This window comes from Molothrus ater, chromosome 6 (genome assembly GCF_012460135.2).
Source record: "Molothrus ater isolate BHLD 08-10-18 breed brown headed cowbird chromosome 6, BPBGC_Mater_1.1, whole genome shotgun sequence".
Classification (NCBI taxonomy): domain Eukaryota; kingdom Metazoa; phylum Chordata; class Aves; order Passeriformes; family Icteridae; genus Molothrus; species Molothrus ater.
This window is the reverse complement of record NC_050483.2, coordinates 59,058,163-59,083,508: the sequence shown is the minus strand read 5'-3', so window position 1 is coordinate 59,083,508 and position 25,346 is coordinate 59,058,163. Positions and strand designations below refer to the sequence as shown.

The 25,346-nt window shown below is 44.8% G+C and overlaps 1 protein-coding gene across 2 annotated transcripts in view; it reads left to right on the top strand.

The window, feature by feature from the left end:
- Positions 1-582: 582 nt before the first annotated feature.
- The window catches only part of PELI2 (pellino E3 ubiquitin protein ligase family member 2), a 66,545-nt gene continuing 41,781 nt past the window's right edge, over positions 583-25,346 (top strand). For both annotated transcript variants that reach the window (XM_036384940.2, XM_036384939.2), the window contains exon 1: positions 583-711. In XM_036384940.2, the coding sequence (XP_036240833.1) occupies positions 635-711 (77 nt within the window). In that variant the 5' untranslated portion in view covers positions 583-634. The remainder of the gene's footprint in view (positions 712-25,346) is intronic.

The following is a 25,346-nucleotide window of genomic DNA, read 5'->3' as shown; positions in this document are numbered from 1 at the left end:
AGCAGCCCCGGGAGCTCTCGGGGCGCTCCCTCAGAACCCCAAGCCCAGACAGGAGGCGACGCGGCCCCGCAGTGACCCGAACCTGCGGTCTAGAGACACGCCGTGCATCCCGGGGGTAGGAGGGGATCCAGAGCCCCACAGGTGCTGTGGAACCCGGGCTGAGGTGACCCAGAGCCCCCGGTCGGGACCCCTCGGTGACCCCGAGCCGCGGCCGCCGGTGCGCGGCCCCTTTAAGAGCGGCCGGGTCCCCTTTACTCTATGTTTACATAACACGGCCGGGCCGTACCACTGCTGCCTGTGCGGGGGGGGGGGGGGGGGGGGGGGTCGCGGCGCGCGGAGGGGGCGGTGCGCACCCGCGCCCAGCCCCGCCCCATTGGCCGGCCGTTAATGGGCGCGGGGAGGGCGGGGCCACTCGCAGCCTCGCGGGGGGGGGGACGGCGCCGGTTCGCTCCTCCCGCCCCCCCGCGGCGGAGGGTTGGTCCGTCCCCCCGGTGGCCCCGCCCCCCGCGCCCCCCGCGGTGTAGTGGCCGTTGCCGCTGGCCGGCGGCGCAGAGCGGAGCAGAGCCCGCTCGGGACGCGCTCCCGCACCGGCCGCCGGGACGGGGCGGCCCGGTGCACCCACAGCGGCGGCCCCATGTTTTCCTCCAGCCAGGAGGAGCTGTGCGCGCTGAACAAGGAGCCCGTCAAGTATGGGGAGCTGGTGGTGCTGGGGTGAGTGCTGGGCAGGGGCTCCGGGGAGCGGCGGGGGGAGAAGCGCGGCGGTCCCGGGGCGGCGGGAGCTGCCCCCTGCCAGCCTCCGGCTCAGCGCCGGCCGCGTCTCCGCGCTGCGAGGGAGCGCTCGGAGCTGGAGGGGGGCGCGAGGGGGCGCGTGGCGCTTCCCGCCTTCTCCCCGGCCGAGTGCGCGGCGCGGCCGCTGGAAGCGGGGGGGGGTGATCCCGGTGCCCGAGGGGAGCAGGGGAGGATGGATTGGGGGGGAGGTCCCGTTGCCTGAGCGGAGTTGGGAGGGATGGATGGATGGGGGGGGGGGGCGTCGCCGTGCCTGAGAGGAGCGGCGAGGGACGGGGGAGTGAAGGGGGGGGAGGTCCCGGTGCGTGACGGGGCGCGCGGTGCGGCCGTTGCGGGCTGCCGGTGCCGGGAGGGTTGGAACGGGGACGGGGACCCGATGCCGGAGGGGAGCGGGGAGGGTTGGAGCGGGGACCCACTGCTGGAATGGAACGGGGAGGATTGGAGCGGGGACCCGGTGCCGGAGAGGAACGGGGAGGGAGGGATGGATGGGGGTGGTCCCGGTGCCGGAGGGGCCCGCGCGTCGCGGCCCTTGCGGGGTCCCGGTGCTGGAGGAACGGGCGGAGCGGGGTCCGGCCGCTCTCGGGCATCGAGGTCGCGGCGGGGCTTGGGGAAGAAACTTCTTGCGGGGCCTGGGGGTACGGGGTTATGACACACAAACCCCCCCGCTCCCCGCTGCGGGCCCCGTGCCTCGGCCGGTGCCGCCGTCCCTCGGCCGCTGGCTGCGGGAGAACGGCGTCCTCCGTGCAGATGGCAGGGAGATGACTTTGGAGCGAGGAGGGTGAAGCGCTTATATTCGGATTCGTCGTGGAAATGTTTATTTCCTCGGCTTGATATGGATCTTAAAGTAATCCGCTTGGCATTACGCTGTTGCCCTGCTGTTAAAGCTCGCAGCCGCTCTGCTGAGCGCCGCGGCGGCAGATGAGGGAGAAGCGTCTAAGCCGCGCTTGCTGAGAGCCCTCGCCAACCTCAGGAGAGACGCTTAATTTTGGGAGTTCAATACGTGGTAACGTGTGGGTAATGGAGTGATTTTTCAGCGCTAAACACGACGGAAAGGTTTGGAGCCAGCCGCCAAGCAGCACGGTCACAGCCTCGCTGCGTTGCTCAGCCTCCCCCAGAACCTGGTCCGTATTTGCTGCAAGGTCGTAGAAAACCCTGTTCTGGTTTCTTGGGGATTTTTGTTCTGTTTCGGTGCTTTCCTAAAGAGCCGTGTTCACCTTTGCAGAAGAAGTGTTTGGAAAAAGAGCAGTCCAGGCTGGGTACTCCATCCAGTAGTGCACCTTTTTTCCTTAAGGGATGCTGAATGTTTCCTGTCACGAGACTGGGTCAAGATGCAGTTACCGTGGAATAAAACACAGCTGCTATCGTGAACGTGGCGTAGCTGGCGCTTGAAATCCTTGAATTTAAGTCCCTTGATTCGTGAGGAATACCCATATCACACTGATTTCAATAAAGAGACGTTCTTACTGTTTCATTTGCGGCGATGGAGGGTGAGCTCAGCTGTGCAACGCTGTCTCTGACAATAAAGTCATAGTATAATGCAGAATCTTTAATTAAATTAGAGTGCATAAATTGATGTTGTGCTGCAGAGGCTCTTTGTGCACAGCTGGAAGCATTTTCCTTTCTGTTGCTTTACTATTTTTAGCAGCAGTTGAAAGTGCAAAAGTATGAAATGTTTTGGCTCTGATCTTAACCTGGCAAAGTCTGGTGAGGTTTGCCTTTAATATGGGGACTCATTGATCTCGGCTTATCGGTTCTGCTGGGCTCTTGATCTTCACTGTGTGCGTTGAAACACGCCAGTAAAATCGAAATAAAATGTATGTGGCTGAGTTTGGGTCCTGTTTGAGTTTCAGCCATTCTCTGAAACTACTGAGGCTGCATCTTGTCGGTGTAAGATGTACTGAAAGTGCAAACAGATGCTGTTGTCCTTGCAGTGCAGCCAGGGACAAGAAGTCTGTGCAAGGGAGCTGAGTGTCCCCGTGGCTGCACTCAAACAATGGGGCATTGGCTGTCACTGCTCACACAATGGGATGTAGGGCTAGGTGGACGTGATGGAAGCAATCCAGGAAATCTCGTGACTTCAGTAACTGTATTTTTAATTTTTAGACGGAAGATTGTTGTTTTAAGAGCCCTTTGCCGCTACAGGAGTTCATTACTGCGTGTCCTATCAGAGGTGTCTTAAATGTTTGTAGTGCCATAAATAATGCAAACATCCCTCTCTTTGGTGACTCAACATTTGTGACTAGGAACTCTTGGAACAGCTTAAGCTGTTCAGTATGCTAAAAAAACCACTTAATACCTGTTTTGTATTAAAATCTTGTAATCTGGAGTTTCATTTAAATAAGACAATGTAAATCTGCTCTCCTCCCTGCAGCGAAACTGAGACCTGGGGACCAGCAGAAGCGTTCTGTTGCAGCTCCTGTTACAACTGCCTGATTAAAATTGATAGAACAGCCTCGCAGCTAGGTTAAAAAAAAAAAAAAAGAAAAAGCTGTTTTGAGACACTGTGTGGGTTGTTTTTTTTTTTTTTTAAAAAAGCCTTGATTGTGATGTTGATGAATAACTTGTGTCTTGAACTGTGAGACTTTTAAATTAGGTGGTGAAAAGGATGATGAACAAAGGAATTGGCATACCTGGCAAACTGCTGAGCTCCTGTTTTTAAGATGACAAAACTTTGCCTTTATCTTTTGCTCTCGCTCTGCCTTAGCAGTATTACAGTGGGGTTGCTGTACCTTGACCTTTAAATGGAGGGAAATGTGTTTTTTTGGCAGGAGGTGGCTCTCCCAGCAGGGCACGTTCTCATTGTCTCAATAGTTGGGATTGCTCAGTCTGCACCTCAGCGTGAGCCCCAGCAGAGCCCGAGGCGTTTGGTGTGTGCAGCAAACACATTGCTGATAACCTTCTCCCAGCTCTGTGCTACGTCTGTGCTGGCAGTGATGTGGCAGCGTGTGTTTGGTGAAGGTTTTGCCGAGGTTTACATAATCAATGTTGTAGTGAATAGAAACAGTTTATGTAAATCGAGCCAGACAGGTCAAGATGGCTGGTAAAGAAGAGATCATCTGCTTTATTGTGAATCTGCTTGTGTACATCTGCTCGTAGCATCATCTGCTCACAAAAGGCTCTGGATTTCTTGGTGAAGCAGAAACATTCATATTCTAATTCTTTTTGAAGAAAAAAAAGAAAGCAGCTTTGTTTGAAGTCCTGTCAAAGTAATGGCTCATTATATATTTCTTGGAACGTGGGGCTGGAGGGAGTTAAGGAGATGCTGAATGCAGTTCCAAGTACCTGAATAGTGTCAGGGTGTTTGTTTCTGCCTTTGTCAGTAGCTTTTGTTTGACTTCTCTGGTGCCTTCATGTTTTGAGGTGCGTGTCCTGGCCCCTTGCTCCTGGTGCCCCTTTGTCCCCTAACTTTGAATTGTGCCCTGAAGCCTTTATTCCAGCAGTGTCGCTTCTGCTAAGCGTGTGAGGAGCCTGTCCCTGCCTGCGGGGGGTGGCTGTCACTGAAGGCAGGTGTCAGTGGCCTGGTGCCCTTAAATCCTTTGGGACTGCACAGTGGGGATGGGCAGCTGTGACCTCTCAGGAAAGTCACTCGATTAAAATGATGTAAATTGGAGGAGGAACAGCAAACAGACGTGAGCTGTAGTCAGTGCCTGAGTTGTGTAGCAGTGAAAGATTTGTACCTGACATTGAATTCTTTTTGGGATGGGGTTTCTGGTAGCTGTGTGCATATAGATGGAATATTTCTTATTAACCAAGGACTTTCTTGATTTTGCTACTCCTTAGCAAGGAGGTGCATCCTCAGCTGAGGAAGACTTTGTTGTACAGACTTACTGGATTTTGCAATATCTAATCAATTTTTTAAATTTAACCAGACAAAACTCTTGAGGGCTGTCCCTCAGTGTTACAGTAGTCATTTTGAAATTGCTGCCAACATTTTGCATGTAAATTTTTCCATTGACTACCATTAAAATAAATGAATTGGTTAATTTGGAGGCTTCAGTGCCGAAATAAGCCACTGTGAGTTATGTGAGCATTGTTTAATGTGGATTCTTGGACATCCTTGAATAAACAGGCTGTAGTTCTGCTTAAATTTAACCTTTTGAGAAAATAGAATAGGTCTTGGAGCAGCCTGGTCTGGTGGAAGATGTCCTGACCCAGAGCAGGGGGTTGGAACTGAATGGTCTTTAAGGTCTCTTCCAACACAACCATTCTGGGATTCTACAAAAATTATAATTTGTGTTTACAGTCATACATTTTGTGGTAATTTTTGGGAAGCTCTTCTCATTGATGGACCACTTTATGCTGAAGCAACTTTAGATTTGAAACAGTCTTTTTGTGTTAATCTGAAGGGACATGCATTTTTAAATTCCTATTTTTCATACTGTCTTTTTCTGACTGATCAGAGTTCTCACTACCACTACCTTCTTGCAGGGTAGATAAAGTTTCTGAAGTGTCTTCTGCTTATAAACACATTTCTGGTTTTTTTTAACTTGCCTGTCTGGATTTTCGCATCACTCGTGTTCATCTCTTGCTGTGCAGTTCAGGAAGAAGCCAGGGCAGGTTTCCAGTGGCGTTGACAAATGCAGAGTGGGAAGCAGAGTGGGATCTCTGCTTGCCCTTGAGTGCTGTTTGCTGCTGTGCATGGACTGAAGCAGGAGGGAGAGTCATCCTGGCTGTGGAATTAAACTGGGGCTTAGTTTGCACATAGATGGATTTGCTGCTACCAGACTGAGGCTTGGTTTAATGCCTTGGTGATTTCCTGCACTATCTGCTATAGATATATTGGTGAGACTGCTTAGGTGACTTGAGTTCTGCTTTTAAGCCTTATTTGAAAATGTACTTTAGGTTTCATTTAAAGGAATGGCTGTAGCCCATAATGAGAACTACCAGTTAAATGTGTTCAAGGTCATGATTCTCTGAGAATCATTGGCTCCAGCAGTCATAGCTGGAAGGCTGCTGTTCTGGAGAAATAGATTTTGGTTTTTTTGGTTTTTTTTTTTCTTTGATATTGACAGTGGCTTCTTGGTGACCTTTATGTCTTGTGCTGGGTTTATGGTGGATTTTATATGTGCATATTGCAAATGTGTGATCAGGGTCAGTTCAGAACTTGCAAGGAGATTAATCAAACACCAGAAAAATTGTGTCTGAATAGAACATTAACTGCAGTGTAGGAAAACAGTGGAAAGGATTATATCTGAGGAAAGTCTGTGGATTTTTTTTTGAAAGCTTGTGTATGTCTGGATAGAGCAAACGTTTTGCTTCATTTAAGCTAAGAAAGAAAACATAGTTGAGTTGGTTTTTTACAGCTATCCTATTCCTTGGAGTACTTTTGACTTTCTCAGAGTGCAGATTTGTATCCAGCTGTAGGCTTTATTCACAACATCTCAGTACCCATGTAAAATCAGAGAGCACAAACGTCAGTCTCTAAAATCTATGTTTATTGAAGCAAATCACAGCATCAAACGTCTGCATGTTTAATGTTTGTCATAAAAAGGAAACTGAGTGCATTCTGGAAGTTAAACTAATCCCCTTGGTGTGTACAGGCAGGAGGTCACGCATGTGGAAGTGAAAGACTCAGTGTTTTTTCCTTAAAATATGGAAAACAGTTTACTCTGAATAAACAAGTCTGGGAAATGTAGAACTTTGCCTTTGATGCACTTCTTGTGTGGAACCAAGTAAGCTGTTCCTCTTCAGCCCTGGCAGAATCGGGGATGAATAGTTTTCCATTTTCAGCTGAGATTTGTAAATGGATAAATACTGTAACAGTCCACTTGGTTGCTTTAAAATATGCATATAAACCAAGAAATTACTTTCTAGGCTGTTATGGTTTGTTTTTTGTTGCTGAAAGCAGTATCTTAAGCTATTTCATGTTCCTTCTTAACAGCAGGCTGTTCTTTGACTGTGATTACAAGGTTGCTTGAGAACAGATTTTTCCTAAGAAGTCAGGAACTTATTATCCAGTTCAAACAGAAATTATGGCTGGTTTATACTTTGAGAACTCATGCTGCTCTCTAACTTGCTCAGTAGTGATAGAAGGTATAAACTTGATACTTTAAGATAACAAACTCTTTCTGTACCCTAATGAGAAGGTGTGTGTGTACCGAGCCTGTGCCTTGCTCTGGGTGGGGTTTGTTAGTTCAGGGTGCCAGCAGAGATGTTTTACAACTCTTTGCAAAGTCCTACAGAAGTGTTGTGTTTCCTGTTGGTATTGTCTGCACGTTCCCAGTTTGTCCTGAGCACGTGTGGCTGTGAAACCTTCCAAAGATCACTCTGGTGTGTTAGCTGCAGTCTTGTTCAGTGCTTCTTGTGGTGTCATCTCAGTCTGGTTATTCTGCACTGTCATACTCGTGGCTTATTTGTGCTGTGGTCAGCAAGGCAAGTGAAGTAGAGGAGGATTTGGTCTAAGCTCCCAGCTTGAAGCAGGATCTCGAGCTGGTTTCCAGTGTACTTTGTGCTGTTAAATCCTTTTTTGCTTCTGCTGTTTGATACCCTAAATCTCATTTGTGTTGGGGATGCCTTTTCTTTTATCAACAGAAATCCTTATGTTTATTCTTGCTCCGTCCCAAGGTCACCACTGGAAGCTTGCATGTGACTTGTCACGAGTTTAAACCTTGAGGGACAGCAATGAGGATGCTGGCATAGGGACTGTGCCTGCTTCCAGACAATTCTGAAGCAAAGCTGCTCATTCTGTTTGTTTTATAAAGACATCACTGAATTGTGCCCTTGCATTTTTCACTTCACCTGCATAGACCAATATGTTGAGGGGCTCCTGCCTTCCCTTCAGAGGGCTTGTTTCCCTCTTGATAGGTGCAGTTCAGAATTTTATGCCTCCCTTATTTTTGCATCATATTTGTTTTTAGGCATCTCCTGGTGTAGCTTTATACAGGTTAGTCTTGAGTTCATAGTGACATCCCCATACTTTGGGGGACCAATTCGTGCCTTGTCTGACAAACTGTAAGTAACATCTGGGATTAGACTGCTTTAATCCTATTACTTGCTAGCCTGGAATAGTCTTGGTGCTCATGTTAAGCAGAGAGTACAGTTGAGAGCAGTGGGGATTCCAAAGCAGAGATTAGTGAGCTCTGGGGGCTGAGCAGGAGCAGGAGCAGTGCTGTCCCACCAGCTGTGCCCCTCTGTGCTGACTCCTCTGTTTGACCTTGTAATGTCACCTCCTGTGCAAGTACTCTCCCTGGGTCTCTGCAGTGTGCATGGCTGAATAATGATTTAAAACCAAACAAAGAGCAGGGGGGTACAGTGGGCAGCAAACTGTTTGTAGGGTTTTCTTAAAGTCTGAGTAGGCATCGTGGTGCTGGGAGTTGAGCACTAAGAGTAACCTGTCTTTGGGTTTGCCTAGGAATAAACATCTCTCCTGGCCTTCCCACAAACAGCACTTGTTGGCTCGAGTTAAAAGATCTTAGGATTCAGGAAGACAGTCCTTGTAGGAAATCTCTGTATGGTGAAACTTCAGCAGTTTTAAATATTTGGTATTTGAAGACTGTCACTGAGGGGCTGTGTGGTGAGAGGATGCAGCATTTTAGTGTGATGGGGTTATGAGTGATGTGTGAACAAGGTGACACTGGACTTGCATTGTCTTCATCTAGACAATGCTTCTACAATTACTCCTTCTGATTGGTGTAACCTCTGTTCCTAAAAATAGCAACTATCAGCTGTTTTGCAGTGAAATTTCACTCAGTCCTTCATATTCCAGCCTTGGAAGTCCTCGTGTGAGGTCACTGGGAAGCACGCCCACAGCTGGGTAGTACAGCAGCTATTGGCTCATGGAGAAGAGAGAGTAATTCAGCTAAAAGCTTTCCTCTGTTTCACAACAGAAATGTCATCTGGACGGAGCACATTATAAACAGCAGTTGTAAAAATGATACAGACAACGTCTGCAAAGCTGGAGAGTTTGTTGTGTTAAAAGCAAAGTGGTTTGGAGATGAGCTCTGTTTGATGAGGAATGATGTGAAGGTGCTGATAGCTGAAGGACCTGTTTAGGCATCCTGCTTTCAACAGCAGCTTGTTTATGCTGGAGAGAGGGAAAGCAAGCAGGCTCTGTTTATGTTTCTGGAAGTGATTTACTTCAGGTCATTTAACAGTATAATTTTCAATATTTCATGCTGACCTCACTGTAGATACAACTCGTGTTTCAAGGAGGATGGAGTAAATGTGGGCTGCACCTAATCTGGGCAACACAAGGCTTCCTGTTCTAGGGAATTGGTACAAAGGCCACACGTGCCCTCACTGAGTGTATGTCAATAAAGACCTGGTGTTCTTCTGTCATATTTATTGCTTGTATTAACTATGATACAGCTACATTGCTGTGTAGCAACTGATTGTGTTTATCAGAGGTGCCAGCAGGCTGCTGTGCAGCGAGTCAAGTACTGTGTAAAATGTCTGTTGTGCTGCCTCCCCAAAGGAGTGGGGACAGGCAAGAAAAGTTAGGAGACAGCTGGCACATGGTAGGTTAAAAGGAGAAGGCCAAGAAGCATTGTGGTCTTCTTGAGTACTGTAATGTGAACTGAGCCCCGTTGTTGCAAAAATTTTTTTCTCTTTACATTCAAGGAATTGAGGACAAAAAATTCTCAGTGTTTCTTTCTGAGGAACACTTTTTAACTTTTTCAAGCACTTACTGAACTGTAAGGATGTGTTTAGTGGACTTTCAAATTACTCTTCACCCAGAAATGTGTGTGCTGTCTTTAATTTAGAATCCAGTTCATCAGCTGTCATGAAAGAATTTTATTCTTCAAACTGGCTGGCTTTAGCAATGCCTCAACAAACAGGTAGGCTTCAAACTTCTGAGGTGTATCCTCTTAAGGCATGGAAATGTCATGGGTGAGGACAGAGTGGGACTGTCTGTGAAGACAATTAGTCACTGTATGAAAGTAAACAAATTGAAGTGAATAAAAGCTGAAATCTCTGCTTGCCTGTTACAAATAAACTGGAGCCCAAACGTGCAAACGCTGGAGCACGTGCCCCTAGGAAGAGTGAAAGAACTGTTTAGTCTGGACACAGAAGTTAATGGGCTGAAACTTTGATATAAGCACAGCTGTATTTCTTCATGTGCAACAGCATGAATTCATTTTGATTGTTGGTGTCTGATTTAGTGCTGGTGGAGGCACAGCCTTTGAAACTGGAGTAGAGTTTGTGTGTGTCCTTTCACAGGGGACACTGTGCTGGTGAAAGATAGTGAGGGCTGCGAGGTTCCTGCTTCCCAGCACATCCTGTGCCAGGGTTCAGCACCTCTCAGACTGACTGTGTTTTTTATGGAATATTGACTACTAAACCAAAATGTTGCTCTACTTTGAAGTTGCCTTCCTCCTAGTGCATGTTTGACCTCTGAGAGCAAATAGCTGTGCAGCTCAATGCTTGGATTCAAAATCATTTTGGTGTTGAAGACGAATCTTTCAGACTTGATAGGATTCATTACCTTGTGCTTGCCCTAACCTTCCTGCTAACATACATGCAGTACTTACTTTGAATTACATTCTGAATCTTAAAATTTGCTGGAGTAGTTTTCAGTGCATTCAGTTTTGATTCATGAGTTTGGTGTGTGGCTTTCTGTGCTGGGCAGTGGGCAGAAGTCCCATTCCAGAGCCGCATGTGTGATGGGAGAGGTGGCAGTGCCCTGCTGTGGGTCTGAAGAATTCAGAGGAATTCTTCCCAAGTGTTCCCTCATCTCACTCTGCCAGAAGATTTAATTAAATGGGCTGTCAGTACCTTGGTGGCTTTTGCCAAAAAACTACTGGCAAATTAAGCAAATGGAATGATTTGGTGTTGGGGCAGATCTGTGAGGAGGCAGGTGTTGGTTCATGTGAGCAGCTGAATAACTTCTTCCATCAGAGCAAAAACTGGAGAAGGAAGTTGGACAACAGCCAAATGGACGAGCCTTGCATGGTTTTTTTACTCCACTTTTGTTTTAGGCTGGGCTTCACTGGAGCAATGAAAATGAAAGATGAGAGATGCCTCAGAACAGCACTGGTGGTGCTGCTGCCCTTGGGTGCTGCTGGCCTTTGGGAGGTTGCAGGCTCTGCCTCTGTGGGCAGTGGCCATGGGAGCTGCAGTGCTTTGGTCTCACTGACTGTGCTGGGATTTGTTCCTTAGGTGAGATGCCTTGCTCAAGGTGCCAGAGTCTGCAAGCTGCTTGTTTGCTTTTAGGGATGTGCACTGCGAATTTTTCCTGTAATTTCCATAAATATTTTCTTAATACCCAAATGTTTTTTTCTTCCCTTTTTGGTAATGAGTCCCTGTGCCCAAAATCTCTGGATATGTTCTTTCTTTTGACTATGAAAGATAACTAAGCTGGGTTTTTTCCAGTATTTTCAGTCTGCTTGCTGTCAGAGCAAAAGAGCTTTAACTTTTGACTTGGGTTTGGTGCCTTTTTCCATGTTTGAGCACAAAATGCTGGAGTTCCATTGCTCACTTAGCTGTGCCTTATCTCTGGTTGTGCAATTCCACTTCCAGCTGCAGAACTGAGCGCCATAGATCCAGCTTTATTGCAAGTTCAGAGTTTCCAGCATGCAGAGACTGGTGTTATCCAGCAAATAGCTCTCCATGTAAGGATGCAGGGAGACTACAGAAAGCACAGTTCCCTCTGTAAGCAAAGCCAGGGTTTAAGTGTGATTAACAGGGTCTAAGTCAAGCTCCATGTACCCTCCTAGTTTATTATGTGCAATGTGACTTCAAATTCAACTCAGGAATTGGCTTCTGATCACGTATTGCTGGTTTGCACCTTCAGCTCTTTGGAGGACACTGGTTTATGTTATGGATTTACCTACTGGCAATCTCTTGGTGTAGAGACAACAATGGTAAAATGATGCTTTGTGAAAGGGCAAGCAGATAGAGGAAAAAGTGATTTGCTCTTTCACCTCTGGGCATTCTGTGGCCATTGTAGGCAGGAAGGAAGGAACTGGATTTGGGGTTGGCTGGGGTCCAGTTGCAGACTCTATTCAGACCCAAGCCAGAAGGAATATGAGCTTATTTGTAAGTTTTGGGCAGAGATGACAGTTGAGAAAAACCAGCTGTCTCACTTTTGTGGGCTGAGGAAATTAGTTATGAATATGTCAGGTGGTAAAAGTGGGATGCTTTGTGCTGTGCAGAGACTGAGAAATGCATTAAAGATCAGTTTGTCATGCCTAAGTCAAGAGACCAAAACATTTAGCTGAGTTAAACTAAGATAAGAATGTATGATGCTCTTTAATATCCAGAAAATAAGTGTATTCATTTGTAAAAACAACTCATTTATTGTAACCATGTGTCCAAAGGAATGTTCTCCCACCTCCTGCACCATTCTTACTTGTGCCTGACCTAAGTGAAGCTTGTGTGAGTGATTGTGAGCAGCCTTTGTTTACTTAGTCATTATTAAATCTAAAGGCTGGTCTGGTTAGGGATAACACACATTTCATTTCTTCCTGCTTTTCTTCCTAGACTTTACTCTGTATTTGGAGAAATATTGAGTTTATTTGATGTACAGAGCAATGCAGTTTGACAGCTACTGTCAAAATTTAAAAAATTTGGTATAGCAAGCAGAATTTGACAGGACTTTTTAGTTTCCTGTTAGATTGTTTATTTTGGAAGAACGAAAGTCCAGATAATGACTGTTCAGATGGGCAGTTTGTCTTGGCATAAATGAATCCTGGTTAAAATCTGGAGAAGTTCTGAACCAGGTATTTGTTTCACTGATGGTCATAACTGCTTGTAGTGATGCCTCAGGTTTTAGCTTTTGTATTTTTCAGGTTCTGTGCTGCTTTAGTGTGTGGGTCTGGGCTTCTTGTTTGGGGATGGTGAGCTCTGTGCACAGAGCAGGGAGACAAAACAATTCCTGCTCCAGCTGGGCACCAAGGACAAATGATCCAAATCTCAGGGCTCAAGAGCATAAACAATGATGGACTGAAGAGAGAAAAACAAGGAGGATGGGACTTCATGGGGTAAAGCTGGAATTAGACAATTAGCTCTAACATGCAAATGGAGCAGAACTTATAAAAGTGAGAGACCCCGTGACCAGTGACATTTTGTGACCGTTTTGCGTCCATCTCGAGAATAACCCTGGCTGGGCTCTTGTGCTGCCCAAGGTGGATCCATTGAGCCCTCCTGGTAAATCCCTCCTTTGTTCTTTAGCTCTGTCCAGCCTCTGTTCTAGCTCAGCCTTCACAAGGCATCAGTAGCCTCTGGAACTGCTGCTGTTTGTGCCGTGGGATGAGCTGTGGAGGATCTGCTGTTGGCACAGAACAAGGGGTCACTTTTGGGCTGGTGATGCCACAGCTGGAGAGAAGCAGTCGCTGCTCCTGGCTGCCCAGGCAGTTTTCTTGCAGGAGGACACTGAGGCCTCAGCTCTGCTGGCACCATGGGCTCCCTCTCCCAGTCATTTTCCATCTGCCTCTGGTGAATATGCTGTGATTTACTGAGAGATGTAGTGACAGGTGAGGTTGTAGTCTGTAACTGGAAATGAAGGATGTCACTGAACTCATTTTATTCCACAGCCTCCCGATGCTATTTGAGCTCTGGTGAGGAGAGGCTGTAAAGATGAATGAGCTTCCTACCCCCCTCCTTGTTAGACATCAGGGAATCCATGTGACTGATTCTCACCTCTGAGAAAAAGCTTCAATTGGAGCTGTCACCTCAGTAGACAAAGAAGGAATCCAACTGCAAGACATGTGCCCAGAGGAAATCATGCTTTGCTGGTTCCCTGGCTTATGAAACTCCTTGTTTTTTCATTGTTCTCCTTGTCACTACCAGTGCTTCACCTCTGCTGCCTGCAGTAGTAATAACAGTGTTGGCATGTCGAGTTTGAGTGAGTGGGAATGGACACAAATGTTCTGCTACCCCAGGTGACTGAGGGATGGATCTAGGAGAGGTTTGGGTGTAGAAGTGAATAACTCTGAGTGTTGCCTTTTCTTGGAAAACCAGCTTTTTGGAGTTATTTTGAACACAACCTGAAACTGCTTTGAGAATCGTCAGCAATGTCTCATGTAGTTTAGCAGCCTCATATTTTGCCTCATGGATGAGCTCAGTTCAGAGCTAAGAATAGTCTTCTGTGTTACTCAAACATTTAAATTTTCTGGATGTGGAAAGTCTTCTTTTCCTAGTGGTTGTAAAATAGCCTAGTGGAGGATTTTTGTCCTTGGCTGGAACTCTAAAAGGAAAAATTTGGGATTTGTCCAGACATGAATGCCTCTCCAGTAGATTTCAGGCTTGTTCCTTTCTAATAGGCAGTTCCAAGAGAATTGCTTCTGAATTCTACAAAGATACTGAAACAAACTGATGGGGTGTGAGTATTTCTGGATGTCATTCTTATCTCCTGCTCCCCCTCAAGGTGGTGCAGCCTGAGAGATTTCTACAAATGCTTATTTTTGATAGGGCTGTAGGAGCAAAGGAAAACAGTTGTGAGACACCCTTAGAGATATTCCTATGGGTATAATGCCAAAGAATTGACAGAGTAGGAAAGGTTTATGTTCTGAAATGCACATGCAGCACCTTTAGCTGGGCAAGGGAGGACAGGAAAGAATTTGGTATCTTGCAAAACCTACATAAAAACGAGATAGTACAGACATAATCTGAGTCTTGCACATCCTCGTGCACTGCAGCAGCTGCAGAGCTCTTAAGCATTGTACCCTCCCTCTTCAGCTGGAAACAGTGCAGCATGGCCAAGGTGCCCTTATGGAGGGTGATGTCAGGTATAAAAACTTGAGGGCAACAGGGAATCTCTGGAGCCAGGCAGCTGTAATCAATTACTTGATTTCTGTGTCTCTGAACTAGCTCCTGCAGTCATGCTTTGCTGGGCAGTGCACTTCCAATTTCAGTCTTGGGCTCATGAGCTTTATTTCCACAGCTGAATTTCCATTTGGCTTGCAAAAGCTACTTCTGAGTCCTGTAATGCTGTTTGATATTATAGCCTGTACTTGGGGAAAGTTTGCTTTAAGCAGATCCTCTGTTTTCTTGGTCTGGTTTGCCCCATAGGGCGTCCTTGCCTTTAAAATCAAAGGAGTCTAAAGAAATAGAGAGAAACATATGGGGTGGCTTGTTTTCTTGAAAGTTGGTGAACAAAAATAGTAATAGTATGCTGTCTGTCTTTGTGGGTGTTGGCAGAGAAAAAGAGCTAGATTTCCAAAGGAAATAATTTGAGGGAGAGCTATCTGTGGTTTTAAACTTATTTTCTTTTCTACAAGCTATTGTGCCACTTGTGCACATTACTTAATATCTGTTGGAATGAAACTTCAGCTTGCAGAGCTTAACCAGAAGTAGGCAGGTTGGAATAGCCCTGCAGAGGAGCTGAGTGAGAGTTTTGCTCTAGGGAACTTGTCTGCTTTAGAGCCTTCAGTGTGGCTGCAAGGTTTCAGAGCTTGCATCTGTGTGTGAGTACAGTCTTGTGTGGTTGTTTTGCACAAAAGTCTCTTGCTGCTTCAGTGAGGAGGAGATGCCCTCCCATCTGCAGAGATCTCCCGTGCAGGCACTGCCTCACCAAGCTCTGTAGTGAGATTCTTCAGAGATCAGAATCTCTGAGCATTTGGACCTGGAAAAACATTAGGAATTCATCACTTGTGTTGCTTTGATTCATTCTTAGTAAGTGGTGTTTTCTGAGGCCTGTGAAAGGTCAATGTTTATTTTATGTAGCATTTTGGGAAACCCTCTTAAGGGAAGCAAATCTCAAATTCTATCAGTGAAAGTGTGAAACTGAAAGGCTTTGCTGTCATGAAGGTACATAGATCAGAATTCATTCTGCTGATCAGCAGTAAACACCTAATGGCTTTGCAGAAATCTTTTCCTGGCTAGAGATGTCTGATTAACTTTGTTATAGATGATGATAAAAGCAAACACCCAAGGTTGCTCTGAATTAGTAAGCTGTCAGTGTGTTTTAAGTCTGAAGAAGATATATTGAAGTCTAGCTCTCTGCACTGCTGCACTGTTAATTTCTGGTTTATTAAGACTTTTTTTAAAAAAGCCCCCACAGTTACAGCAGTGCTGTGATGCCTCTGTACCAGTAGGTTTCAGGTAATTCTTTCAGACAGGGTATGAAGAGTAATTTATTCTGTGCCCTGGATTTTAGGGCACATAACACACTTGCTAACCAAGAACAGGCAGAAATGTAATTCTTTGCTTTTTCTCTTTACTTACCCACTCTAAACATGCTAGGAGCAGGCAGAGCAGTAGATTATCTTCCCTTTGACAGCTTGTGCCATGGAGCAGTTGATATAGTGCAGAATCAGTGATATTAAGGAAGCTGCTGTGTTCAGAGGCAGCAGTGCTTGCAAGTGCTACAAAGAAGGAAAACCCAGTTCTTTATTTTCTGTTTCTGAGGCAAATATTTGGGATTCTATTCAGCAGTTGGGGTTGAACTGGGAGCTGTGCATTTGTAAGGGTGTCTTTTTCCCTGGGAAACTAAAAGGAATGTTCAAATTGATGGAATTAGACTAGATGTTGCAGCTCAGGATGCAGTAGTTGAGCACCTCACTTTCTATTCAGTGCACTGCTGGTGAGATCACCTATATTCACAAAATGGATGCAAATTTTCTCTCTTCCTCTGTGCTAAATGGTACTGAAACCAACCTAAGACTATTCTTGTTATGCTTGAGTGTTTGAAAAAGCTGTAACAGACATCCTGGAACTTGTTCCACTGTCTGTGAAATCACAAAAATGACATTGCCATTTGGAGGTGAACTGAAGTTATGAGAAAGCTATCACCTTTTCTTATGAAAATGTGAACTATCAAATAGTCCTTGATAGGGTTTTAGGGAAAGCACTTGATTTCTTAGGAAATGACTGTTGGGACTGTGCTTTTATTTTCAAAAGGCTCAAATGTTCCTTTGAGTGAAATGTAGTTTCCTCCATAATGTTTAATGTAGTGCAGTTTCAGCTGCACTACAGTAATGTGGTGTTATTCAGTAATGTGGTGTTATTACTGTTCATTCCTCAGGCTAAAATTTGAGCAGCTTGGTTTTGCACCTTGGAGCATGTGGGAAGTACAGATAGGAGAATGTTCAGAATGTCAGGGCAGGTGGGTTTTGAGGTCTCTCATCCCCTTGCATGCTGTGAAGTCTAATTTGTCTCAGTTTGGAAACTTGCAGCCTTTTCTTGATGTGATGTTTAGGAGCAGACTGTAAATAGTCTCCAAACAAAGCTGTGTGGTTCCTAAGCCTCTGGTGGTGTGGATCAACAGGATTCCTCCTTCCCTTCTTTCCTCCTGTGCACTGAAACCCAGCTGGGTGTAGTACTTTGCTTGCAAAGTGATTTTGTGTTTTTCTGACTTGTTTTGAGTGCAGTGAAAGTCAGGTCTCACTTTCTGCTGTATCTGTGTGTATTTAACCAAAGACCAAATCCAACAATTCCAGTGGCATTTGGTGGATTATGGATCCTTGTCAGATGAGCAGCATTTCCTCTGTGCTATGAGAGGTTTAGGGTTGGAAAGAGGGTTCTCTAAACATGGTGCTTGGCCCACCTCTTGTGCTCATGTAGCTGGAATAAAAAGCATGCTTTGAAATGAACCTGATTAGTTTATACCCTGTATTTTGCTGTGCACTAGCATTGCTGGTTTTCTGCAGTGGGGAATGGTTTTAGCTGGCAGCTTTGGAGATGGGCTTAGAGCACTCAATAAAATTGCCTCCTTGTTAAGTGAGTGCTGGGGGGAGCAGTAAAATGTTGGAAATAAGGATTGGTAAGGAAATCATTGTGTGAAAAAAGAGGTTTCCTTACCCTTTACCCTTTGCTTTCTGAAAGGGAAACCTCTTGCATTCTAATGCTCTTCTGGCATATTACTTCTGTTGGAATTGTATAATAATATCTTAAATGGAGTTTTTTCTCTGTTAAAGTTGCTCCCTTTCTTTTTCCCTGGTCATATCATGGTTATCTGTGTTTTATGTTGTGAGACTCAGGTCATCCCTGCCTAGAGAGTTTTTAGCTATTAAGTTGTTTGGAACTTGAGGTTATTTGACTGCATTAATTGAAGCTTATCCTGATGCTCTAGCAGGCTGCATCAGCCTGTTCCTTGGATTCCTCCAGAGTGTCAGCTTTAATCAAGCTCTTGTGCCACCTGCACAGCTGTCTTTGATTTCACAAAAACAAAAGTAACAAATTATTTTCCAGAAAAATAATCTGGGACAAGTAACAAGCTACTTGTTAAGAAAAATCAAGGAGTGTAGGAAGAAGTTTCTGCAGAAAGTTTCTCCTAGCCCAGGAGAAACACCAGCTCTTCTGTATTCCTGACTGCATCTCCCTGGTCTTCTGTGCCAATAGCTGCAGTAATAAAGCCCTGGCTCCTGTGCCCCTCACTTGGGGATGGTTACTTCTGCATTATTTTACTCCAGAATTTCTCTCTCTGCCCCTCAGTGAGGAGAAGAGTATCAAAATAGCCAAGAGTTTTGGGAATCTGGAGGAAGCTGGATGTGTGGTGTAAATAAAGCTGTTTCAAAGCAGTTCTTACACAATCCTTTTGGTAATTGCAAGCCAAGAGCATCCTTTAATTTTCTGTATAGAGTGAAATTAACACAGATCAGGTGGGTTTTTCTTCAAGTGCCTCTATTACGTAAGCTAAACATGCATGAGGATTAGTCAGCTGTATTTTCTATAAATATTCTCCTGAACCAAACTTGATTTTCTATTGCTCTTATGTTACAGCTGTTCTAATAGCAGGGTAGCCCTGCTGGTGCTGGAGGGGGATGTGTGGAGTGGAATAATTACAAATATGAGTTAACCTGATCTGTAGGGTTAACCAGATCCTTTCATCTCTGGGTGGCTGGAGGTGGGGGGAACAGGAGGAGGCCACAGCAGCCAGGAATAGCCTTTCCTTCCCAAACCAGAAGAGTGACCAGTTCTGCTCCAGAACACCAGGGAATAATTAAGGTCACCCTGGAGAACCTCAGCTACTGCACATGTGACTTCTTGTGGTGTTGCCAGCAGATAAGGTTCTACTTAATTTGTATACCCTGGGAAGGAGAAAAGTAGGTTCTGGCTTATCTGATCTGCAGTAGGTACCTCTGAAAGCTTTTTTTTTTTTTGTTGTTTTTTTTTTTGTGGTGTACATAACCTTTTACTGTGTGCTCAGCTAATCCATGGGGCTGGCTGGGTGGATGTGAACATAAAAGTTTTGTGAGTGTAACATGAGGCTTTGGGGTGGCTCACTGCTGGGTTCCTGATGGTAGGAGCAACTTTTGAAAGGTAGCTAAAAAAAAAAAAAAAGTAATTAAAATTGGCTCCTAATCATGAGCCAGTGATGCAAATCAGCCTTTTCTCTGAAGAAATCTGGGGTCATGGCACAGATCAGGCCAGGCTGCATTTCACTGAATCACTGCAGCAAGGAGTACTAAAATTTGGTGCTGGAGAGGAGAATGCTTGTGGTGAACACACAGGGCTGATCACTGTGCCAAGGAGCATTCCAAAAGTGCTGGAGAAGGGAATGCTCCCTGAAGTGTTTTATGAGAGTAAAATGACCTCACAAATGCAAGATGTAAGAACAAACACTTGTCTCAGAAGCAAAGAAAAAAACAGCCCCAAACTGATTATAGCCACAATTAATAACTCCAACATACCTTTCTTATGGATAATCAAATTCACAGATGCAAAAACATTGCTTTTAATTGGGTGAAGAGATGAGATTATTTGAGACTTTGGAACTTGCTGGTTTGGATTTTCTTGCTCTGCAGGAAGACTGGCTTTGTTAAGCTGTACAACTGGTAGTGATTAGGAAGCATTTATGCCTATGGAGATGTCTTAGCCAGCAGAGTCTGAGGTGGGACTGTGTCTTTCCCTCAGAGCTTCCTCCCAGGTTGCATAAACCAAAGGTCTTGGATCAGTGGTTTTTGTTAATCAAAGGATGGAATCCCTTTGGTTATCCATGAGTTGCTTATTGCTGTAGCCTTTCTACTCAATACTACTTTAGTTTTGTGTTTGTAACTACTTAGAACATTTTCCTTCAGAAAGAAAGCAAAATCTGGTGAGAATTAATCTTCTAGCACGTGAGCCTGCTGTGAGAAGGAAGAGAGAACAGGTTGTTTAAGCTCTTTGGTGGATTTGGCAGGAAGTGCAGGAGACTTGCTTGACCTGGATCTCCCTTGCTTGACCTGGATCTCCCTTGCTTGACCTGGATCTCCCTTGCTTGACCTGGATCTCCCTTGCTTGACCTGGATCTCCCTTGCTTGACCTGGATCTCCCTTGCTTGATCTGGATCTCCCTTGCTGTGTGCATGGGGAAAGTTTTCACTCTAAAAATGTTGAAACACAGTGGGGAGGCCTGGATTTTCCAGACTAACTCAAGCAGAGGTATCATGGATTGACTGGATCAAGCCTTTGGGTTGGGGATGGAGCAGGTGACTCTGCCAGCTCTGTGTTCTGTCCCTCAGAAAGCAGCTGTGCACTTTTCCAAAGGTGCAGTGGGGAAAGGGAACCTTCTGGTCATTCAGGGCTTGTTGAGCTCCTGGGAATGAAGGCAACAAGGATAAAACAGTATAAATAAAACAGTATCCTCCTTCCAGCCTCCAAGAAACCTCAGCATTAAAGGTGTTCCTTGCAATCTGCTGTAGAGATCTGTGAAGCTGTTGAAGGAGCAGCTGTGTGTTGACTGCCAGAACTCCCCAACAGGAGCAGGATTAGCAAAGCTCTGGTGGTGGAGCTGCTTCTGGGACACACATCAGTGCATGCAATCAGCTGGGGACAAGCTGAGACCTAAATTCATATTGAGTTAATATCTGTGACACTGATAGAACACCAGAGCACTCAGTTCAAAGGAGGAAATGAACCAGGAGTATCCTGTTGGTACAGAAGTACTCCTTAGCTTTACTTTTCTATTTGGCAGCTCTTCCCCATGAGATTGAGTTTGAGAATAACTTCACTGTTCTGTTTCACTGAAATTCTCAGATAAATTGCCAGTTGCAGACAGCAACTGCTTGTTTTCTGAAGCTCTGATGCAGAAAAATGTGTTTGAAATAATTCTTGCCTTTTTATTTAAAAAAAGGAAATCCTTAGCCATTCTTTTGCTGAAATATTACTAGACACAAAATGAATTGTTGAGGTTGATACAAGGGAAGAGGGTGTAAAGACTATGAAGTACTCTGGCAGTGATATTATATAAAGGGAAACACAAATACACTTATTTTGTTGTCACCTTTGTGGGTGTTGAAGCTTTCTGTTTGCGTTTTGCTATAAACATGTGACTCTTTCCTTTTCAATGTGTGTTCAAGGGAGGGAGTGCTGGATGCTTCAGCAGCAGAGGGTTTTCCAGTTAGTCAGGACTGGATTGTGGAGCTGTGAAAAAGCTCTGGGGCTGGGTGTTATAAAGGTGAATAATGTATCTTTAGCCTTCATATGTGGTGGATGTCATGAAAGCTGTAGACTTGTAGCACTTGCAAGGGAATCCCTCCTGCTCCCTGCTGGTTTCCATGTTGCTGATACAAGTGCTTCTGTGGCTTTGCAGTGGGCTGGAGAGTGAGGAATGTGGTTTTAAAACTGAACTTATAACATAAATCTAGTTTTGTTTCCCCTTCATGTGAACCAAGGAGAGAAGTAGTGGGAACAAATTAAAAAATGAAAGGTGAGACTGCTGCTTTTGGCAGCAGTGTGGGACCACACTGGCTCAGGGAAGGTGAAAATACAGTGTAAGCACAAACTGAAGTTTGCTATGTGTGGAGTAGGTTGCACAGGATTCTACCAAATATGGGATCAGAATGTACTTACAAGGGAGGATTTACTCAAGCCTGATTTTGCTTCTGCAGCTTTATTGTTTAGTGAGCAGAGATGTGCTGTTTGACTTACTAAAACTATGGAGACAACTGAACTGCAGCATCTCATCTGTTTATAGCCAAGTCTGTCATTTGGGATGGTTTTCATCCAAAAATGACGAGGTGTGCTGTGGATCTGTTATTAATAGACAAGGAAAGCAAAGTAAAAGTATTCTTTTTTTGTCTGGGGCAAATATTACCGGTGAAAATCAGGAGTTGTTCAGTTTTAGTCTTTTGGGAGGTAGTTTGCATAGGTATGCAGAAGTATTTAACTTTATGATGGCTTGTATTTTGATAGCATTGTAAAAAAAATCAGCTACATGCAGCACCTTCAATGTCAGCTAATAGATACCTTAATTCTAAGGAGGACTTCCTTGAGTTGAAGTCAAACTTTCCAAGGTGCAGGTCATGATTTGGAGCTGTTGTACCAAGCAACAGAACTGTCATTTACTCTTTACCACTGTCTAGGCTGGATTTTTTATTTTTATTTTTTTAAACAAAGCCAAAATAAACATAAACCAAAAAAGCTTGTGTAACAAGCCTTCTGACAAATAGTTCAAAGCTTGCTGCTAATGTCTGAAGTAGACAAGTCCTTGTAGTAGTACAAGTAGTACAAGACTTGTAGAAAGTAGGAGCTTGCCACAGTGGACTGTGGGAGAGAGCAAGTGTGGTCTTGCTCTCCAGACAGCCCTGAATCCAGGAGGAGGAGAGGCTTTCATTACACATCCCAGCCATGGGAAAAGCTTAATTGGAATTTGCAGCTCATTGTATACCAAACTCTTCAAGTGTTTGATGTAAATCTGTAGGAAACTGGCTTTGGTAATTATGGTGCCCATAGCCCATGCCAGCACCACTCCCTTATTTGCAAGGAACAGTGCTATCAACTGAGATAATTATCCCAGGAGGTTTCATGATGCAGCTTGTCCCAGTGCTGCTGTCACTGAGAAGCATTTGGAAAAGTACAGGACTGCTCCTTCCACCTGTGCTGGTCTGATGAACATCTGGAGAACTTCCAAAGTGCCCCACACATCTGTGTGTGAGCAGGGTGCTCCCAGAAATGATTGTTCTGTTGCTGTGGAATTGATTTTTTCCTAGTTTGTTTATTAGTTGGAAACAACATTTGTTCCAGGGTTTTTGATGGCCGAAGGAGAGTTCCAGCTGCAGTTCTTTTGGTAGCACTGGTCTTCTTGTGAAGCACAAAATTGGGTGCTCATATGCTGCTCCCTAAGCTGATCCTGGAGCTGTTGGAAGAGTGCAGAGGAGATGGGAAATGGCTCCTGCTTGTGGGGTGGTGTTGTGATGAGACAGAGTAAAAATTTTTTCCGAGTAGAAATCCCTTTTGATTTAGGTGAAATGTACATCTTTGAGTTAAGTCTGTGGTTTGAAAACATAGCTGTTTAGTCACCAAACACTTGAGAGGAAGTGTTTGCTGATGGGGAATTTGTGTCCTCAGTCCCAGTCCCTTCTCCATAGGTGATTCCATCCTGTTGCTGCGCAGGGGGAGGCGCTTGGTGCTCGCCCAGGCTCTGCTCAGTGGAAGCAAGAGCAGAAAGTGATGGAGAGGAGAGGGCAGGGCAGGTTTTGTTGTAGTTCTTCATGGCTGTGTTTAGAAAATCTGACTCAGCAAGGTGTGGGCAGCCATTCCTCCTCCAGGGTGCTGAATCCAGCTGTGTCCTGTGTGGCAGCTCCTGTTGGGAGGGAGGCAGGGACAGGCTGTGCATGGAGCTGCTCAGGAGCAGGAGCAGGGCATGGAAGGTGGGAGGGAGCTGCCATGGCTGGCAGGATCCCAGGGCACCACTGCCAGGTCACTGGGCATGGATGGAGCTCATTCAGGGCTGGGAAGCAAAAGTGTGGCTGCAGTGCCATGGGAAGGGTTAATTTGTGGGGAACAACTTGAGAGGCCTGGCCTAGGAAAAATGAAGGTGTCTGCTGGTTGTGGAAAGAGGCAACTTCTCACACCCTCCTTTTTTCCCCCCCTTTTAAAGCATGTGTGTGTCCCTGGGAATTGTCCCAGCTCTTTCTACCACTGTTGGATCAAAATCAAACTTGAAGGTCTATAATTGAAGCATAACAAATCATAAAACTACCACTCAATTCCTCCTGCCCTTTGTGGAAAGGAAATGTAGAAATGGGCATAAGGAAAACCTCCCTGAGAATTTATCAGTGCTAATCAGGATGACTGAGTCCATCATTCCTTTGCTTGCATTTCCTTCCTATCTGAAGACTCCAAGAGGTCTTTTAACCTTGAGCTTCTTTATTTATGTATTTTAAAAGTAATTAAACCCCACAGAGACCTGAATTGAAATAGAGTGGACTTCTCCAGTTAAAATTGTGTTCTGAAAATGAGGGAAACCCCCCCCAAACAATAAAACCCCACTTGCCTGGTTTTAACTTCCAGTGGAACTGCTTTAACTGTTAGCAGTTATACAAGAAAAATCAATAATTACAGGATATAAAGCTAGCAATGGTGATCTATAGTAGTTATATATTATTTCTGAGGGAATTGTTACTTTTTTAGGTTTCCAGATAAAAATACTGGTAGAAAGAATGTTGTCTTCAACAAGTTAAAACTTGCTGGCATATTCCTGATAGCAGTGACTTTGAAAGAAAGCATGTGCACATACCCAGGGATATTCAAGTGCAGAATCAAATAATTCCTATTTGAAGTGCTGGTATTTAAGCTGCCTGTGGAGCATTTTGATGTATCTTAGATGTATCTTGTGATGAGCATCCACAGGCTGCACTTCTCTGGAGTAGAGTTAATAACAAATTTCCAAATTTGCAAGTAGGCCTGGCATGAAATAGTAGTGATTTACTCTTGTTGGTTTTGTGCTGTGTTAGGGAATCTCCTTTAATATTCCAGAAAGACCCAGTGGTGTTCCCTATGAAAATGGGAGTGAGAGGACAAGTTCAGCTGGAAGTCTCTCAACTCTCTATGTGGCTTTAGCATCATGTATTAAATGTGCATTTTTTAAATGGCTGGGTTTTAAGTTCTAGAGCAGTGAGATTTGAGATAATTTTTATCTTAAATCTGTTCTTGCTTGTGCTCAGTCATTCAGCAGTCCTGTCCTTGGGATTCCTAGAAGGGTGGGAGGCTCTCCAAGTGCATTCTCCTGTTACACAAATATACAGGATGTAATATTTGTATCATTATCATTATGTATTCAGGATGTAATGATAAAAAAAATTCTGGGTTATTGCATTGCTGCCTCTTTCCTTTTCATATTCTTTTTCTGCCTGCAGTGTTAACCTGTAATCACAAAGACTGCAGGAGAGGGATATATGAAATCATTGTAGAATAGACCTCACCAGTAAGACAGAAGAGATTTATCAGTGGAATAACATCTGTAGTTTCTTGGGCAAAAGTCTGAAATCTCTGAGGATCAGGCATGGAAGATTCAGTCAAGCCCTGAAAGCTCTTCCAGCTTAGAGCTGGCAGGAATGGTGGTGAAAAACCTCTACCTGACCTAAATCTTGGTGAGGTGATGGTGAATTCCATGCTTGTGCACTGCAAAGAAATTTCCCTTCCCTGGGGAAGGAGCTCTGTCCCCTTGAGGCTTCAGACTTCTCTGAATAATTAATCCACTGGGTCTGTGTCCTCAGGGAGAGATGAAAGAACTGTCAAGGGCTCCTGTGTTACACCTGATAAGGAAAGTCATTAGTGAGGCTTCAGATAGTCACATAAATTAAAAACACTTGCATCCTCTTTCCTTAATCCTAAAGGCTTCATCTATTAATTATTAAAGTTTTGTAAAAAATGGAGGAGACTCAACTAGAAGAGCATTCTTTGTGAGTAAAATTCCTTTCTCATAGTTTGACTTGCCCATAAATTACTTTGGTTTTCCATGTTGCCCCTGTTCTTCTT